General features: G+C 39.3%; 1 protein-coding gene across 1 annotated transcript in view; it reads right to left on the minus strand.

Annotated features, from left to right (window-relative positions):
- Positions 1 to 4,365: 4,365 nt before the first annotated feature.
- Positions 4,366 to 18,963, minus strand: part of LOC131354384 (tripartite motif-containing protein 16-like) — a 20,008-nt gene continuing 5,410 nt past the window's right edge. The window contains exon 6 of the mRNA XM_058391952.1: positions 4,366 to 5,781. Within this exon, the coding sequence (XP_058247935.1) occupies positions 5,237 to 5,781 (545 nt within the window). The 3' untranslated portion in view covers positions 4,366 to 5,236. The remainder of the gene's footprint in view (positions 5,782 to 18,963) is intronic.

Here is an 18,963-nt window from a genome sequence, read left to right on the forward strand (position 1 = left end):
GTACTGTTGACAAAAAAATTTGATTTGTGTTTTAGTGTAACATCACCACTGGCACCTGTCCACCTGAGGGAGCCCTTGCCAAGTTCTGACACCCCCACCAAAGGAATGTGTTCACCACACTAAAACGCAAAGTATTGTTCTTGCAATGTACTGAGCCATTTTGTCTGTGCTATTTGCTGGTTGCTTTCTGTGTTTTGACTTTTCTGCTTTCTGAATTAGAAAAGGAGCTATCATCTGTGCCTATCGTGAGCAGCTCAAAGCCCTCACCACTGAATAGATCACCACTGCCATCTGCTTAGACAACCTCCTATGCCAGGTCCCGCCTCCACTATGAACCCCAAACTCAGGAGGAGTACAGCAGGCGATGGGAGAAAAGATCAGATCCGATGCCACTTGGCAGTTCCAAGGTGTCCCTGGAGGAGTGACGGTGTCAAGTCTGCCAGAATCACTATTTGTACCATGGGGGCTTGGGCCACCAGGTCGTGGATTGATCAGATCAGCCCACTCATCCTCCAGTTCCACCTTTTACACTTCGAGGAAGCCACGTTCTATGTCATCTCCTCTCCTACTAACCCCATCATCCTGGGCTTCCCCTGGCTTCAGTGTCACAACCCCGTCATGTCTTGGTGACAGTATTCCGGACGCTGCCATTCAGCTAGCCGGGCTAACCTCATTTTGTGCCGATATTTCATGTGCAGAAAGACTCGCGGTGACGGTGGATGTAGACCATTTTATTTTCCACAAGAATTCATCACCATATTTATTGTCGGAGTGTACATTCACCCCAGCGCTAATGCTAAGGAGGCTCTGTGTCAACTCTATGGGGCTATTAGCGAGCTGCAGAATGCTCACCCCAATGGACTGTTTATTATCACTGGAGATTTCGATCATGCAAATCTCAAGTCTGTTCTCCCTAAATTCCATCAGCATGTGGACTTTGCAACCAGAGGAGAGAACATGCTGGATCTTGTTTACACAAACATTTCTGGTGCTTATCATGTGGACCCCCGCTCCCACCTCTGCTACTCAGACTACACCTCTGTTATGTTGATTCCAGCATACAGACCACTCGACAGATGCACCAAACTGGTTCTGAAACAGGTTAAAACCTGGCCAGCAGGAGCCATCTCTGCTCTTCAGGACTGTTTCAAGTGCACTGACTGGTACATGTTCAAGGGGGCTGCAACCAATGGCAACACCACAGACTTGGAGGAATACACATCATCAGTGACCGCATCAATGACGTGACCGTCTCCAAGTCCATCACCACGCGATCAAACCAGAAGCCGTGGATGACCACAAAGGTGTGTGCACTGCTAAAATCCAGAGACTCCGCCTTCAGAGCTGGAGACAAGGACGTCCTAAGAACAGCATGGGCCAAACTGTCTCAAGCCATCAGAAAGGCAAAGTGTGCACACTCCCAGAGAATCCACGGCCACTTTCAGAGCGGCGGTGACACTCTATGCATGTTGCAAGGCATCCAGTCCATCACCAACTACAGACCAGCTCCACCTGCCTGTGACAGTGATGCCTCCCTTCCAGATGCGCTGAACAGCTTCTATGCTCAGTTTGGGGCACAAAATGACATGACAGCGAGGAAGACCATCCCTCCTCCAGAGGACCAGGTGCTCTGCCTCACCACGGCTGACGTGAAGAAAACTCTACACAGAGTTAACCCACAGAAAGCTTCTGGACCAGACAACATTCCTGGCAGAGTGCTCAGGAAATGTGCAGAACAGCTAGCAGATGTCTTCACTGACATCTTCAACATCTCCCTGAGCAGCGCCGTCGTCCCAACTTGCCTAAAGTCCACAACCATCATCCCTGTGTGGAAAGAAGTCTCCAGTGTCCTGTCTCAATGACTACTGTCCCGTTGCACTCACACCCATCATCATGAAGTGCTTCGAGAGGCTTGTCATGAGGCACATTAAAAACCCGCTGCCAGAATCACTAGACCCCATGCAGTTTGCTGGTTGCCTTCAGACCCCTACAACCAGACTGTTGAACAGCTTCTTTCCTCAGGTAATCGGGTATCTCAATAGAGAACTGAACTGAGTTGGACACAGATGCACACACACACACACACTCAAAACAGAGAACTGTTCTCCAACAGAAGACTGGTTTGTGCTGGACACGGTGTCACACACACACACACACACACAACAGACAGCTGGTCTTAACAAAGAACTGAACTGAGCTGGACACACACAAAATTTATCTTGTTTACATGCACATGTCACTTTTACAGTGATCTTGTTAACATGTACATTTTTTCATTTCACGCACACACTCATGCAATCACACACTATGGGCAGTTTAGAGACTGACCAAGGATGCTGGAGGTAAACTAGGTATAACTAAATTACTTCTGTTACTTCTGCTGATTTATTCACTGTCCTAAACCTGTTTCTATCCTTTTTTTGCACCCACTGTCAAACACTGTTTTTTTACACAAGAGTCAGTGTTATGTGTCTTGTTTGTCTGCACTGTCTTGTCTTGTCATCCTGTGCACTTTTGTTGTATGCTTAGTTTTTTAAAGAATGCACCTTATAGTAGAGTTAAGCTCTGTGTGTTTCTGCATCACCTGTACTTTGTTTTTGTTCTGTGTAGCACCTCTGGTCCAGGAGGAACGTTGTTTCACGTCACTGTGTACTGCATAAGCTATATATGGTTGAAGTGACAACTTCTTTGACTTTTGACTTTTTTTTAAATATTTTTTTGGAAGGAAGGAGAACTGGTCTGCTGGTCATCACACTTCCAGAGACAGTGCCTCCACAAAATCCTGTCATGTCCTTGTCTCTCTACCTCCATCGAAAGTCCTGGCACACCAATGAGCACCACAATACCATATGAATACCAGGACTTATGAGAAGTTTTTATTGAGAAACAAACTTGTTACCCAATGCCATGCTGCCCAAATGCAAGGTTTACTCCCTTTCTCTCCACGAGACCAAGGCAATGGAAGAGTACAACAAAGAAGCCCTAGCCACGGTGTACATCAGGCCTTCCACCTCGCCGGCAGCCACAGGCTTCTTCTTCATAGAAAAAAATGATGGGGGCCTATTCTTGTGCCTATTTCTCAATAGCTGACCTCAGCGAAAGCTAACTACAACACAGGCAAATGAGAAACAAGAAATCTGAAGAATAAAGATCAGGTCCCTTTTATTTATGCTAACGCTAGTCTGTAGTATGCTAGACTGTATCCTGCTGTGTTGTGAAAAGTGGAACTGGAGCAGAGCGAAATCTAGAGATTCATCCAGCAGCTGAAGTTTTCTCAGCCACACCAGTTCATCTTGTGTCGTATCGGTGTGCAGTGTATCGGTGAACTACAGCACACACAGGGTAAGGAAACAGCTGATGAAGACTTTACTCCTGAAAGCTGCACAAATTTCAAAAATACAGTATCTCACAAAAGTGAGTACACCCCTCACATTTTTGTAAATATTTTTATTTTATCTTTTCATGTGACAACACTGAAGAAATGTCACTCTGCTATTACAATGTTACAATGTAAACACTTGATGAGAGAGAAGAGAAACAGTATTTCTATTCCTCTGTAGGTCTGCACATATGGTGGTGTTGACAAATAAAGAACCTTGAACCTTAACAACAAAATCCTGCTCTCTGTGAAAATATAATATAACACAACACACTGGAAACCATACCAACTAAACATACACACTGCACTACCACTCAGGAGGAAACACACAGCAGGTGAACTGGGGAAATACAAACAGGTGAACACAATCAAAGGAGGAAATTGAGCAAACACAAAAGAAGACATTTTAAAATAATTGAATGACAGTGCCCTCTGGTGGAAAATGTCCATGATGTCCTTAGAGAGAGTGCTGATGAAGGATCACATCCTGCTGTTTAATGCTAAAAAATACAACTTGATAAAAAAAATATCAAACTGTCCCTAGATGAGAAGGACGTCTGAAAGGTTAGATTTACAGACTAAAAGGAAAATTTATTAACTGTTTATTAAAGCTGCAGGATTTGTCTGATATAAACACAGTCTCTGACTTGAGCTGAGGATTTTTTAAAACTCTGTGTTCCTCAGTTTAGTGACTGTGTGTCTGTTTCCTGTGCAGTGAGCGTGATCTCCATGGAGGTGATGTACATGGTGGGAGGACTGGGTTTGACCTGGATTGTGGAGGAGTGGGTGTCGGACTACACCATCACCGTTACGCTGCTACACGTCGGTGTCACGTTCACTTATACTGAGTGCAATGTATCCAGACAAATAATACACACACACACACACAAACACTCTCTCTAATTTTTTTAAAACATATCTTTATTGAGAAAACATGTAAGATAGAAAAATCTTCAAAAAAAATAATTTTTAACTATCTTTCCTTCCAAACACACCCCCACCCTCCCACCCAGTATCCACATGTTCAATTACACAAGGCAAGAGGAGGGTAAGACAGACAAATATTACCACATCAAACAAAAGTACATCACGTTTACATCAATCACTGCATTGAGAGGAAACTAACATTTCTTGTACCGCTATTTCATTATTTTCAAGGAATTGTATAAAAAGATTCCATATTTTATAGAAATCATTAAGTTTACCCTTAATACTGTATGTCAATTTTTCGAAAGCAATACAGTGTGATAAATCTTTTAACCAATGACCAATTGATGGACCTTCTATTTTCTTCCAATAAAATGCCATTGACCTAAACAGATGTCTATCATTTTAATTTGGTATCTTGATCCTGATATACCGACAGGAATTAGACCTAACATACATATTTCAGGAGTCACTGGAATCGGTTTTAAAATAATTGAAGAGATTCATGTTATCACTTTTTGCCAGAATGTCCGAATAACATCACATTCACAGCTGATGATAATTACTTTTGTACATGAGATTGAATGTGATTGGTTTATTCTGAACACAGACACACCCCCAATTATAAAGCTGTACATACTTACACAACCAGGATATTGTAAAGTTTATAAATGTTTCATTAAAATAAGGTTCTTAATTGTTAAAAACCTATAAAACTCACTTCTGTAAGTGTCTGTGGATAATAAAATGATTACCACATTACAAAGAATGAATATTCTGTGTGTGTGTTTTAGATTTACATTTTAGTGCTTTGGTGCTCAGGAACGATCTCTCTATAATGTGGAATCTTGTTGAAATGAAACACTTTTCTATAAGATCATTTGTGATACAATTTCTACTTGTTACTGACCACAAAACACCAGATACATCTTATTCTGGATCACACAACCTCGCTTCTGATAGTAAACCAACCCAGAACCCAGCGTATAGGGGCTGAGTGAATGTGGTGTGGACTCTGTGGAGGAGCTTCATGGTGTCAGAGACGCTGTAGAAGGACAGAATTCCTGCACTGTGATCCAAATAAACTCCTATTCTGGAGGGTGATGGAACTCTGAGATCAGTCTTAATGTTGTTGTGATAGAAAGAGAGAGAAGAAGAAGAAGAAGAACAACACCACAGACTCCAGGACTGATTGTTGCGTCCAAACCAACACTCATCACCCAGTCCTTTCCTGCTGATGTCTTTATATGAGACTGATATGGACACAACACCACCAAACCCACCGCTCCACTCCACCTCCCAGTAACAGCGTCCACACACACTCTCCTTACACAACACCTGAAACCAGTAGTCAAATCTCTCTGGATGATCAGAGTACTGCTGCTCTCGCCCACTGTATCTCATCACTCTGTTCTTCTCAGACAGAATGAGTGTAGGATGTGTCGTGTTGGGATCCAGAGTCAGATAACAGAAATCTAAAATAAAAAAGAAAAACAAACTGAACAATGTGAACATGTTGGGTTTAATTCACACAATACTGTATATTCATGTGAAGTGTGTGTGTGTGTGTGTGTGTAATTTACACCTCTGCTTGTTTGTGTGTGTGTGTAATTTGTAGTTCTGCTTGTGTGTGTGTGTTATTACACTTTGGCTTGTTTGTGTGTGTGTGTGTGTGTATTTACACTTTGACTTGTTTGTGTGTGTGTGTGTTATTACACTTTGGCTTGTTTGTGTGTGTGTGTGTGTTATTACACTTTGGCTTGTTTGTGTGTGTGTGTGTGTTATTACACTTTGGTTTGTGTGTGTGTGTTATTACACTTTGGCTTGTTTGTCTGTGTGTGTGTGTTATTACACTTTGGCTTGTTTGTGTGTGTGTGTGTGTTATTACACTTTGGCTTGTTTGTGTGTGTGTGTGTTATTACACTTTGGTTTGTGTGTGTGTGTTATTACACTTTGGCTTGTTTGTCTGTGTGTGTGTGTTATTACACTTTGGCTTGTTTGTGTGTGTGTGTGTGTTATTACACTTTGGCTTGTTTGTGTGTGTGTGTGTGTGCGTGTGTTATTACACTTTGGTTTGTTTGTGTGTGTGTGTGTGTGTGTGTATTTACACTTTGACTTGTTTGTGTGTGTGTGTGTGTTATTACACTTTGGCTTGTTTGTGTGTGTGTGTGTATTTACACTTTGGCTTGTTTGTGTGTGTGTGTGTGTTATTACACTTTGGCTTGTTTGTGTGTGTGTTATTACACTTTGCCTTGTTTGTGTGTGTGTGTGTGTTATTACACTTTGACTTGTTTGTGTGTGTGTGTGTATTTACACTTTGACTTGTTTGTGTGTGTGTGTGTGTTATTACACTTTGGCTTATTTGTGTGTGTGTTATTACACTTTGCCTTGTTTGTGTGTGTGTGTGTGTTATTACACTTTGCCTTGTTTGTGTGTGTGTGTGTGTTATTACACTTTGCCTTGTTTGTGTGTGTGTGTGCGTGTGTTATTACACTTTGACTTGTTTGTGTGTGTGTGTGTGTTATTACACTTTGACTTGTTTGTGTGTGTGTGTGCGTGTGTTATTACACTTTGACTTGTTTGTGTGCGTGTGTGTATTTACACGTTGGCTTGTTTGTGTGTGTGTGTGTGTGTGTATTTACACTTTGACTTGTTTGTGTGTGTGTGTGTGTTATTACACTTTGGCTTGTTTGTGTGTGTGTGTGTGTGTGTGTGTATTTACACTTTGACTTGTTTGTGTGTGTGTGTGTGTTATTACACTTTGGCTTATTTGTGTGTGTGTTATTACACTTTGCCTTGTTTGTGTGTGTGTGTGTGTGTTATTACACTTTGGCTTATTTGTTTGTGTGTGTGTGTTATTACACTTTGCCTTGTTTGTGTGTGTGTGTGTGTGTTATTACACTTTGACTTGTTTGTTTGTGTGTGTGTGTGTGTGTGTTATGACACTTTGACTTGTTTGTTTGTGTGTGTGTGTGTGTGTTATTACACTTTGGCTTGTTTGTGTGTGTGTGTGTGTTATTACACTTTGGCTTATTTGTGTGTGTGTTATTACACTTTGCCTTGTTTGTGTGTGTGTGTGTGTTATTACACTTTGCCTTGTTTGTGTGTGTGTGTGTGTTATTACACTTTGCCTTGTTTGTGTGTGTGTGTGTGTGTGTTATTACACTTTGACTTGTTTGTTTGTGTGTGTGTGTGTGTGTTATTACACTTTGACTTGTTTGTTTGTGTGTGTGTGTGTGTGTTATTACACTTTGGCTTGTTTGTGTGTGTGTGTGTGTGTGTGTGTGTGTGTGTGCATTTACACTTTGACTTGGTTGTTTGTGTGTGTGTGTGTGTGTGTTATTACACTTTGGCTTGTTTGTGTGTGTGTGTGTGTGTGTGCATTTACACTTTGACTTGGTTGTTTGTGTGTGTGTGTGTGTGTGTGTTATTACACTTTGGCTTGTTTGTGTGTGTGTGTGTATTTACACTTTGACTTGTTTGTGTGTGTGTGTGTGTTATTACACTTTGGCTTGTTTGTGTGTGTGTGTGTATTTACACTTTGACTTGTTTGTGTGTGTGTGTGTGTGTTATTACACTTTGGTTTGTTTGTGTGTGTGTGTGTGTGTGTGTTATTACACTTTGCCTTGTTTGTGTGTGTGTGTGTTATTACACTTTGGCTTGTTTGTGTGTGTGTGTGTATTTACACTTTGACTTGTTTGTGTGTGTGTGTGTGTGTTATTACACTTTGGTTTGTTTGTGTGTGTGTGTGTGTGTGTGTTATTACACTTTGACTTGTTTGTGTGTGTGTGTGTGTATTTACACTTTGACTTGTTTGTGTGTGTGTGTGTGTTATTACACATTGGCTTGTTTGTGTGTGTGTCTGTTATTACACTTTGGTTTGTTTGTGTGTGTGTGTGTGTGTTATTACACTTTGGTTTGTTTGTGTGTGTGTGTGTGTGTGTGTGTATTTACACTTTGACTTGTTTGTGTGTGTGTGTGTGTTATTACACATTGGCTTGTTTGTGTGTGTGTGTGTTATTACACTTTGGCTTGTTTGTCTGTGTGTGTGTGTGTTATTACACTTTGGTTTGTTTGTGTGTGTGTGTGTTATTACACTTTGGCTTGTTTGTCTGTGTGTGTGTGTGTGTGTATTTACACTTTGGCTTGTTTGTGTGTGTGTGTGTGTGTTATTACACTTTGGCTTGTTTGTCTGTGTGTGTGTGTGTGTGTTATTACACTTTGGTTTGTTTGTGTGTGTGTGTGTGTATTTACACTTTGACTTGTGTGTGTGTGTGTGTGTTATTACACTTTGGTTTGTTTGTGTGTGTGTGTGTATTTCCACTTTGGTTTGTTTGTGTGTGTGTGTGTGTTATTACACTTTGACTTGTTTGTGTGTGTGTGTGTGTTATTACACATTGGCTTGTTTGTGTGTGTGTGTGTTATTACACTTTGGTTTGTTTGTGTGTGTGTGTGTGTGTTATTACACTTTGGTTTGTTTGTGTGTGTGTGTGTGTGTGTGTGTATTTACACTTTGACTTGTTTGTGTGTGTGTGTGTGTTATTACACATTGGCTTGTTTGTGTGTGTGTCTGTTATTACACTTTGGTTTGTTTGTGTGTGTGTGTGTGTGTTATTACACTTTGGTTTGTTTGTGTGTGTGTGTGTGTTATTACACTTTGGCTTGTTTGTGTGTGTGTGTGTTATTACACTTTGACTTGTTTGTGTGTGTGTGTGTGTGTGTGTATTTACACTTTGGCTTGTGTGTGTGAATGTGTGTGTGTTATTACACTTTAGCTTGTTTGTGTGTGTGTGTGTGTGTGTGTTATTACACTTTGGTTTGTTTGTGTGTGTGTGTGTGTGTGTGTGTGTTATTACACTTTGACTTGTTTGTTTGTGTGTGTATTTACACTTTGACTTGTTTGTGTGTGTGTGTGTGTTATTACACTTTGGTTTGTTTGTGTGTGTGTGTGTATTTACACTTTGACTTGTTTGTGTGTGTGTGTGTGTTATTACACTTTGGCTTGTTTGTGTGTGTGTGTGTGTGTTATTACACTTTGGTTTGTTTGTGTGTGTGCGTGTATTTACACTTTGACTTGTTTGTGTGTGTGTGTGTGTTATTACACTTTGGCTTGTTTGTGTGTGTGTGTGTGTGTTATTACACATTGGCTTGTTTGTGTGTGTGTGTGTGTTATTACACTTTGGCTTGTTTGTGTGCATGTGTGTGTTATTACACTTTGGCTTGTTTGTGTGTGTGTGTGTGTGTTATTACACTTTGGTTTGTTTGTGTGTGTGCGTGTGTTATTACACTTTGGCTTGTTTGTGTGTGTATGTGTGTGTGTGTTATTACACTTTGGCTTGTTTGTGTGTGTGTGTGTGTTATTACACTTTGGCTTGTTTGTGTGTGTGTGTGTGTTATTACACTTTGGCTTGTTTGTGTGTGTGTGTGTATTTACACTTTGACTTGTTTGTGTATGTGTGTGTGTGTTATTACACTTTGGCTTGTTTGTGTGTGTGTGTGTGTGTGTATTTACACTTTGGTTTGTTTGTGTGTGTGTGTGTGTTATTACACTTTGGCTTGTTTGTGTGTGTGTGTGTGTGTGTGTTATTACACTTTGGCTTGTTTGTGTGTGTGTGTGTGTGTGTGTGTTATTACACTTTGGCTTGTTTGTGTGTGTGTGTGTGTTATTACACTATGGCTTGTTTGTGTGTGTGTGTGTGTGTGTTATTACACTTTGGTTTGTTTGTGTGTGTGCGTGTGTTATTACACTTTGGCTTGTTTGTGTGTGTGTGTGTGTGTGTTATTACACTTTGGCTTGTTTGTGTGTGTGTGTGTGTTATTACACTTTGGCTTGTTTGTGTGTGTGTGTGTGTGTGTGTGTTATTACACTTTGACTTGTTTGTGTATGTGTGTGTGTGTTATTACACTTTGGCTTGTGTGTGTGTGTGTGTGTTATTACACTTTGGCTTGTTTGTGTGTGTGTGTGTGTGTGTGTGTGTATTTACACTTTGGTTTGTTTGTGTGTGTGTGTGTGTGTATTTACACTGTGACTTGTTTGTGTGTGTGTGTGTGTTATTACACTTTGGCTTGTTTGTGTGTGTGTGTGTGTTATTACACTTTGGCTTGTTTGTGTGTGTGTGTGTGTTATTACACTTTGGCTTGTTTGTGTGTGTGTGTGTGTTATTACACTTTGCCTTGTTTGTGTGTGTGTGTGTGTGTTATTACACTTTGACTTGTTTGTGTATGTGTGTGTGTGTTATTACACTTTGGCTTGTTTGTGTGTGTGTGTGTGTGTTATTACACTTTGGCTTGTTTGTGTGTGTGTGTGTGTTATTACACTTTGGCTTGTTTGTGTGTGTGTGTGTATTTACACTTTGACTTGTTTGTGTATGTGTGTGTGTGTTATTACACTTTGGCTTGTTTGTGTGTGTGTGTGTGTGTTATTACACTTTGGCTTGTTTGTGTGTGTGTGTGTGTTATTACACTTTGGTTTGTGTGTGTGTGTGTGTATTTACACTTTGACTTGTTTGTGTGTGTGTGTGTGTGTTATTACACTTTGGCTTGTTTGTGTGTGTGTGTGTGTGTTATTACACTTTGGTTTGTTTGTGTGTGTGTGTATTTACACTTTGACTTGTTTGTGTATGTGTGTGTGTGTTATTACACTTTGGCTTGTTTGTGTGTGTGTGTGTGTTATTACACTTTGGCTTGTTTGTCTGTGTGTGTGTGTATTTACACTTTGGCTTGTTTGTGTGTGTGTGTGTGTATTTACACTTTGGCTTGTTTGTGTGTGTGTGTGTGTTATTACACTTTGGCTTGTTTGTCTGTGTGTGTGTGTGTTATTACACTTTGGCTTGTTTGTCTGTGTGTGTGTGTGTTATTACACTTTGGTTTGTTTGTGTGTGTGTGTGTTATTACACTTTGGCTTGTTTGTGTGTGTGTGTGTATTTACACTTTGACTTGTTTGTGTAAGTGTGTGTGTGTTATTACACTTTGGTTTGTGTGTGTGTGTGTATTTACACTTTGACTTGTTTGTGTGTGTGTGTGTGTGTTATTACACTTTGGCTTGTTTGTGTGTGTGTGTGTGTTATTACACTTTGGCTTGTTTGTGTGTGTGTGTGTGTGTGTGTGTGTTATTACACTTTGGCTTGTTTGTTTGTGTGTGTGTGTGTATTTACACTTTGACTTGTTTGTGTGTGTGTGTGTGTATTTACACTTTGACTTGTTTGTGTGTGTGTATGTGTGTGTGTGTTATTACACTTTGGTTTGTGTGTGTGTGTGTGTATTTACACTTTGCCTTGTTTGTGTGTGTGTGTGTGTGTTATTACACTTTGACTTGTTTGTGTATGTGTGTGTGTGTTATTACACTTTGGCTTGTTTGTGTGTGTGTGTGTATTTACACTTTGACTTGTTTGTGTATGTGTGTGTGTTATTACACTTTGGTTTGTTTGTGTGTGTTTGTATTTACACTTTGACTTGTTTGTGTGTGTGTGTGTGTGTGTATTTACACTTTGACTTGTTTGTGTGTGTGTGTGTGTGTTATTACACTTTGGTTTGTGTGTGTGTGTGTGTATTTACACTTTGACTTGTTTGTGTGTGTGTGTGTGTGTTATTACACTTTGGTTTGTTTGTGTGTGTGTGTGTGTTATTACACTTTGGCTTGTTTGTGTGTGTGTGTGTGTGTTATTACACTTTGGTTTGTTTGTGTGTGTGCGTGTGTTATTACACTTTGGCTTGTTTGTGTGTGTGTGTGTGTGTGTGTTATTACACTTTGGCTTGTTTGTGTGTGTGTGTGTGTATTTACACTTTGACTTGTTTGTGTGTGTGTATGTGTGTGTGTGTTATTACACTTTGGTTTGTGTGTGTGTGTGTGTGTTATTACACTTTGGCTTGTTTGTGTGTGTGTGTGTGTGTTATTACACTTTGGCTTGTTTGTGTGTGTGTGTGTGTGTATTTACACTTTGACTTGTTTGTGTGTGTGTGTGTGTGTTATTACACTTTGGCTTGTTTGTGTGTGTGTGTGTGTTATTACACTTTGGTTTGTTTGTGTGTGTGTGTGTGTTATTACACTTTGGCTTGTTTGTGTGTGTGTGTGTGTGTGTTATTACACTTTGGCTTGTTTGTGTGTGTGTGTGTGTATTTACACTTTGGCTTGTTTGTGTGTGTGTGTGTGTTATTACACTTTGGCTTGTTTGTGTGTGTGTGTGTGTGTGTGTGTTATTACACTTTGGTTTGTGTGTGTGTGTGTGTATTTACACTTTGCCTTGTTTGTGTGTGTGTGTGTGTGTTATTACACTTTGACTTGTTTGTGTATGTGTGTGTGTGTTATTACACTTTGGCTTGTTTGTGTGTGTGTGTGTATTTACACTTTGACTTGTTTGTGTATGTGTGTGTGTGTTATTACACTTTGGTTTGTTTGTGTGTGTTTGTATTTACACTTTGACTTGTTTGTGTGTGTGTGTGTGTGTGTATTTACACTTTGACTTGTTTGTGTATGTGTGTGTGTGTTATTACACTTTGGGTTGTGTGTGTGTGTGTATTTACACTTTGACTTGTTTGTGTGTGTGTGTGTGTGTTATTACACTTTGGCTTGTTTGTGTGTGTGTGTGTGTGTTATTACACTTTGGTTTGTTTGTGTGTGTGTGTGTGTTATTACACTTTGGCTTGTTTGTGTGTGTGTGTGTGTGTGTGTTATTACACTTTGGCTTGTTTGTGTGTGTGTGTGTATTTACACTTTGACTTGTTTGTGTGTGTGTGTGTGTATTTACACTTTGACTTGTTTGTGTGTGTGTATGTGTGTGTGTGTTATTACACTTTGGTTTGTGTGTGTGTGTGTGTATTTACACTTTGACTTGTTTGTGTGTGTGTGTGTGTGTTATTACACTTTGGCTTGTTTGTGTGTGTGTGTGTGTGTTATTACACTTTGGTTTGTTTGTGTGTGTGTGTGTGTTATTACACTTTGGCTTGTTTGTGTGTGTGTGTGTGTGTGTTATTACACTTTGGCTTGTTTGTGTGTGTGTGTGTGTATTTACACTTTGACTTGTTTGTGTGTGTGTGTGTGTATTTACACTTTGACTTGTTTGTGTGTGTGTATGTGTGTGTGTGTTATTACACTTTGGTTTGTGTGTGTGTGTGTGTATTTACACTTTGACTTGTTTGTGTGTGTGTGTGTGTGTTATTACACTTTGGCTTGTTTGTGTGTGTGTGTGTGTATTATTACACTTTGGTTTGTTTGTGTGTGTGTGTGTGTTATTACACTTTGCCTTGTTTGTGTATGTGCGTGTGTGTTATTACACTTTGACTTGTTTGTGTATGTGTGTGTATTTACACTTTGCCTTGTTTGTGTGTGTGTGTGTGTTATTACACTTTGGCTTGTTTGTGTGTGTGTGTGTGTGTGTTATTACACTTTGCCTTGTTTGTGTATGTGCGTGTGTGTTATTACACTTTGCCTTGTTTGTGTATGTGCGTGTGTGTTATTACACTTTGGCTTGTTTGTGTGTGTGTGTGTGTGTGTGTTATTACACTTTGGTTTGTTTGTGTGTGTGTGTGTTATTACACTTTGACTTGTTTGTTTGTGTGTGTGTGTGTATTTACACTTTGACTTGTTTGTGTGTGTGTGTGTGTTATTACACTTTGGCTTGTTTGTGTGTGTGTGTGTATTTACACTTTGACTTGTTTGTGTGTGTGTGTGTGTGTGTGTTATTACACTTTGGCTTGTTTGTGTGTGTGTGTGTGTGTTATTACACTTTGGTTTGTTTGTGTGTGTGCGTGTGTTATTACACTTTGGCTTGTTTGTGTGTGTGTGTGTGTATTTACACTTTGGCTTGTTTGTGTGTGTGTTATTACACTTTGGCTTGTTTGTGTGTGTGTGTGTGTGTGTATTTACACTTTGGCTTGTTTGTGTGTGTGTGTGTGTTATTACACTTTGGCTTGTTTGTCTGTGTGTGTGTGTGTGTGTATTTACACTTTGGCTTGTTTGTGTGTGTGTGTGTGTTATTACACTTTGGCTTGTTTGTGTGTGTGTGTGTGTTATTACACTTTGGCTTGTTTGTGTGTGTGTGTGTGTGTGTGTGTTATTACACTTTGGCTTGTTTGTGTGTGTGTGTGTGTGTGTGTGTTATTACACTTTGGCTTGTTTGTGTGTGTGTGTGTGTTATTACACTTTGACTTGTTTGTGTGTGTGTGTGTGTGTGTTATTACACTTTGCCTTGTTTGTGTATGTGCGTGTGTGTTATTACACTTTGACTTGTTTGTGTATGTGTGTGTATTTACACTTTGACTTGTTTGTGTGTGTGTGTGTGTGTTATTACACTTTGACTTGTTTGTGTATGTGTGTGTGTGTTATTACACTTTGGCTTGTTTGTGTGTGTGTGTGTATTTACACTTTGACTTGTTTGTGTGTGTGTGTGTGTGTTATTACACTTTGGTTTGTTTGTGTGTGTGTGTGTGTATTTACACTTTGACTTGTGTGTGTGTGTGTGTGTGTGTATTTACACTTTGACTTGTTTGTGTGTGTGTGTGTGTGTGTTATTACACTTTGGCTTGTTTGTGTGTGTGTGTGTGTTATTACACTTTGGTTTGTTTGTGTGTGTGTGTGTGTTATTACACTTTGGCTTGTTTGTCTGTGTGTGTGTGTGTGTGTGTATTTACACTTTGACTTGTTTGTGTGTGTGTGTGTGTGTGTGTTATTACACTTTGGCTTGTTTGTGTGTGTGTGTGTGTGTTATTACACTTTAGCTTGTTTGTGTGTGTGTGTGTGTGTGTGTTATTACACTTTGGTTTGTTTGTGTGTGTGTGTGTTATTACACTTTGACTTGTTTGTTTGTGTGTGTGTGTGTGTTATTACACTTTGGCTTGTTTGTGTGTGTGTGTGTGTATTTACACTTTGACTTGTTTGTGTGTGTGTGTGTGTATTATTACACTTTGGTTTGTTTGTGTGTGTGTGTGTGTTATTACACTTTGGCTTGTTTGTGTGTGTGTGTGTGTGTGTGTTATTACACTTTGGCTTGTATGTGTGTGTGTGTGTGTATTTACACTTTGACTTGTTTGTGTGTGTGTGTGTGTTATTACACTTTGGCTTGTTTGTGTGTGTGTGTGTGTGTTATTACACTTTGGCTTGTTTGTGTGTGTGTGTGTGTGTGTGTTATTACACTTTGGTTTGTTTGTGTGTGTGCGTGTGTTATTACACATTGGCTTGTTTGTGTGTGTGTGTGTGTGTGTGTGTGTGTGTTATTACACTTTGGCTTGTTTGTGTGCGTGTGTGTGTTATTACACTTTGGCTTGTTTGTGTGTGTGTGTGTGTATTTACACTTTGGCTTGTTTGTGTGTGTGTGTGTGTGTGTGTATTTACACTTTGGCTTGTTTGTGTGTGTGTGTGTGTTATTACACTTTGGCTTGTTTGTGTGTGTGTGTGTGTTATTACACTTTGGCTTGTTTGTGTGTGTGTGTGTATTTACACTTTGACTTGTTTGTGTATGTGTGTGTGTGTTATTACACTTTGGCTTGTTTGTGTGTGTGTGTGTGTGTGTATTTACACTTTGGTTTGTTTGTGTGTGTGTGTGTGTTATTACACTTTGGCTTGTTTGTGTGTGTGTGTGTGTGTGTGTTATTACACTTTGGCTTGTTTGTGTGTGTGTGTGTGTGTGTGTGTTATTACACTTTGGCTTGTTTGTGTGTGTGTGTGTGTTATTACACTATGGCTTGTTTGTGTGTGTGTGTGTGTTATTACACTTTGGCTTGTTTGTGTGTGTGTGTGTGTGTGTGTGTTATTACACTTTGGCTTGTTTGTGTGTGTGTGTGTGTTATTACACTATGGCTTGTTTGTGTGTGTGTGTGTGTTATTACACTTTGGCTTGTTTGTGTGTGTGTGTGTGTGTTATTACACTTTGGCTTGTTTGTGTGTGTGTGTGTGTGTGTTATTACACTTTGACTTGTTTGTGTATGTGTGTGTGTGTTATTACACTTTGGCTTGTGTGTGTGTGTGTGTGTTATTACACTTTGGATTGTTTGTGTGTGTGTGTGTGTGTGTATTTACACTTTGGTTTGTTTGTGTGTGTGTGTGTGTGTATTTACACTTTGACTTGTTTGTGTGTGTGTGTGTGTTATTACACTTTGGCTTGTTTGTGTGTGTGTGTGTGTTATTACACTTTGGCTTGTTTGTGTGTGTGTGTGTGTTATTACACTTTGGCTTGTTTGTGTGTGTGTGTGTTATTACACTTTGCCTTGTTTGTGTGTGTGTTTGTGTGTGTGTTATTACACTTTGCCTTGTTTGTGTGTGTGTGTGTATTTACACTTTGACTTGTTTGTGTGTGTATGTGTGTGTGTTATTACACTTTGACTTGTTTGTGTATGTGTGTGTGTGTTATTACACTTTGGCTTGTTTGTGTGTGTGTGTGTGTTATTACACTTTGGCTTGTTTGTGTGTGTGTGTGTGTTATTACACTTTGGCTTGTTTGTGTGTGTGTGTGTTATTACACTTTGCCTTGTTTGTGTGTGTGTTTGTGTGTGTGTTATTACACTTTGCCTTGTTTGTGTGTGTGTGTGTGTTATTACACTTTGCCTTGTTTGTGTGTGTGTGTGTGTGTTATTACACTTTGACTTGTTTGTGTATGTGTGTGTGTGTTATTACACTTTGGCTTGTTTGTGTGTGTGTGTGTGTGTGTGTGTTATTACACTTTGGTTTGTTTGTGTGTGTGTGTATTTACACTTTGACTTGTTTGTGTATGTGTGTGTGTGTTATTACACTTTGACTTGTTTGTGTGTGTGTGTGTGTGTGTGTTATTACACTTTGCCTTGTTTGTGTGTGTGTGTGTGTGTATTTACACTTTGACTTGTTTGTGTGTGTGTGTGTGTTATTACACTTTGGCTTGTTTGTGTGTGTGTGTGTGTGTGTGTGTTATTACACTTTGGTTTGTTTGTGTGTGTGTATTTACACTTTGACTTGTTTGTGTATGTGTGTGTGTGTTATTACACTTTGGTTTGTTTGTGTGTGTGTGTATTTACACTTTGACTTGTTTGTGTATGTGTGTGTGTGTTATTACACTTTGGCTTGTTTGTGTGTGTGTGTGTGTGTGTTATTACACTTTGGTTTGTGTGTGTGTGTGTGTATGTGTTATTACACTTTGGCTTATTTGTGTGTGTGTTATTACACTTTGGCTTGTTTGTGTGTGTGTGTGTGTGTATTTACACTTTGACTTGTTCGTGTGTGTGTGTGTGTGTGTGTGTTATTACACTTTGGTTTGTTTGTGTGTGTGCGTGTGTTATTACACTTTGCCTTGTTTGTGTGTGTTTGTGTGTGTGTTATTACACTTTGGCTTATTTGTGTGTGTGTTATTACACTTTGGCTTATTTGTGCGTGTGTTATTACACTTTGCCTTGTTTGTGTGTGTGTGTGTGTTATTACACTTTGGCTAATTTGTGTGTGTGTTATTACACTTTGGCTTATTTGTGTGTGTGTTATTACACTTTGCCTTGTTTGTGTGTGTGTGTGTGTTATTACACTTTGGCTAATTTGTGTGTGTGTTATTACACTTTGGCTTATTTGTGTGTGTGTTATTACACTTTGCCTTGTTTGTGTGTGTGTTATTACACTTTGGCTTGTTTGTATCTGTGTGTATGTGTGTGTGTGTTATTACACTTTGGCTTGTTTGTGTCTTTGTGTGTGTGTGTGTGTTATTACACTTTGGCTTATTTGTGTGTGTGTTATTACACTTTGGCTTGTTTGTGTCTGTGTGTGTGTGTGCATGTGTGTTATTACACTTTGCCTTGTTTGTGTGTGTGTGTGTTATTACACTTTGGCTTATTTTTGTGTGTGTTATTACACTTTGCCTTGTTTGTGTGTGTGTTATTACACTTTGGCTTATTTGTGTGTGTGTTATTACACTTTGCCTTGTTTGTGTGTGTGTGTGTGTGTGTGTTATTACACTTTGGCTTATTTGTGTGTGTGTTATTACACTTTGGCTTATTTGTGTGTGTGTTATTACATTTTGCCTTGTTTGTGTGTGTGTGTGTGTGTGTTATTACACTTTGGCTTATTTGTGTGTGTGTTATTACACTTTGGCTTGTTTGTGTGTGTGTTATTACACTTTGGCTTGTTTGTGTCTTTGTGTGTGTGTGTGTGTGTGTGTGTTATTACACTTTGGCTTATTTGTGTGTGTGTTATTACACTGGCTTATTTGTGTGTGTGTTATTACACTTTGGCTTGTTTGTGTGTGTGTTATTACACTTTGGCTTGTTTGTGTCTTTGTGTGTGTGTGTGTTATTACACTTTGCCTTGTTTGTGTGTGTTATTACACTTTGGCTTATTTGTGTTTGTGTGTGCATGTGTGTTATTACACTTTGCCTTGTTTGTGTGTGTGTGTGCATGTTTGTTATTACACTTTGCCTTGTTTGTGTGTGTGTGTGTGTTATTACACTTTGGCTTATTTGTGTGTGTGTTATTACACTTTGACTTGTTTGTGTGTGTGTTATTACACTTTGGCTTATTTGTGTCTGTGTGTGTGTGTGTTTGTGTTATTACACTTTGGCTTGTTTGTGTCTGTGTGTGTGTGTTATTACACTTTGACTTGTTTGTTTGTGTGTGTGTGTTATTACACTTTGGCTTGTTTGTGTGTGTGTGTGTGTTATTACACTTTGGCTTATTTGTGTGTGTGTTATTACACTTTGGCTTATTTGTGTGTGTG

Source organism: Hemibagrus wyckioides, linkage group LG06 (assembly GCF_019097595.1).
Source record: "Hemibagrus wyckioides isolate EC202008001 linkage group LG06, SWU_Hwy_1.0, whole genome shotgun sequence".
Lineage (NCBI taxonomy): Eukaryota > Metazoa > Chordata > Actinopteri > Siluriformes > Bagridae > Hemibagrus > Hemibagrus wyckioides.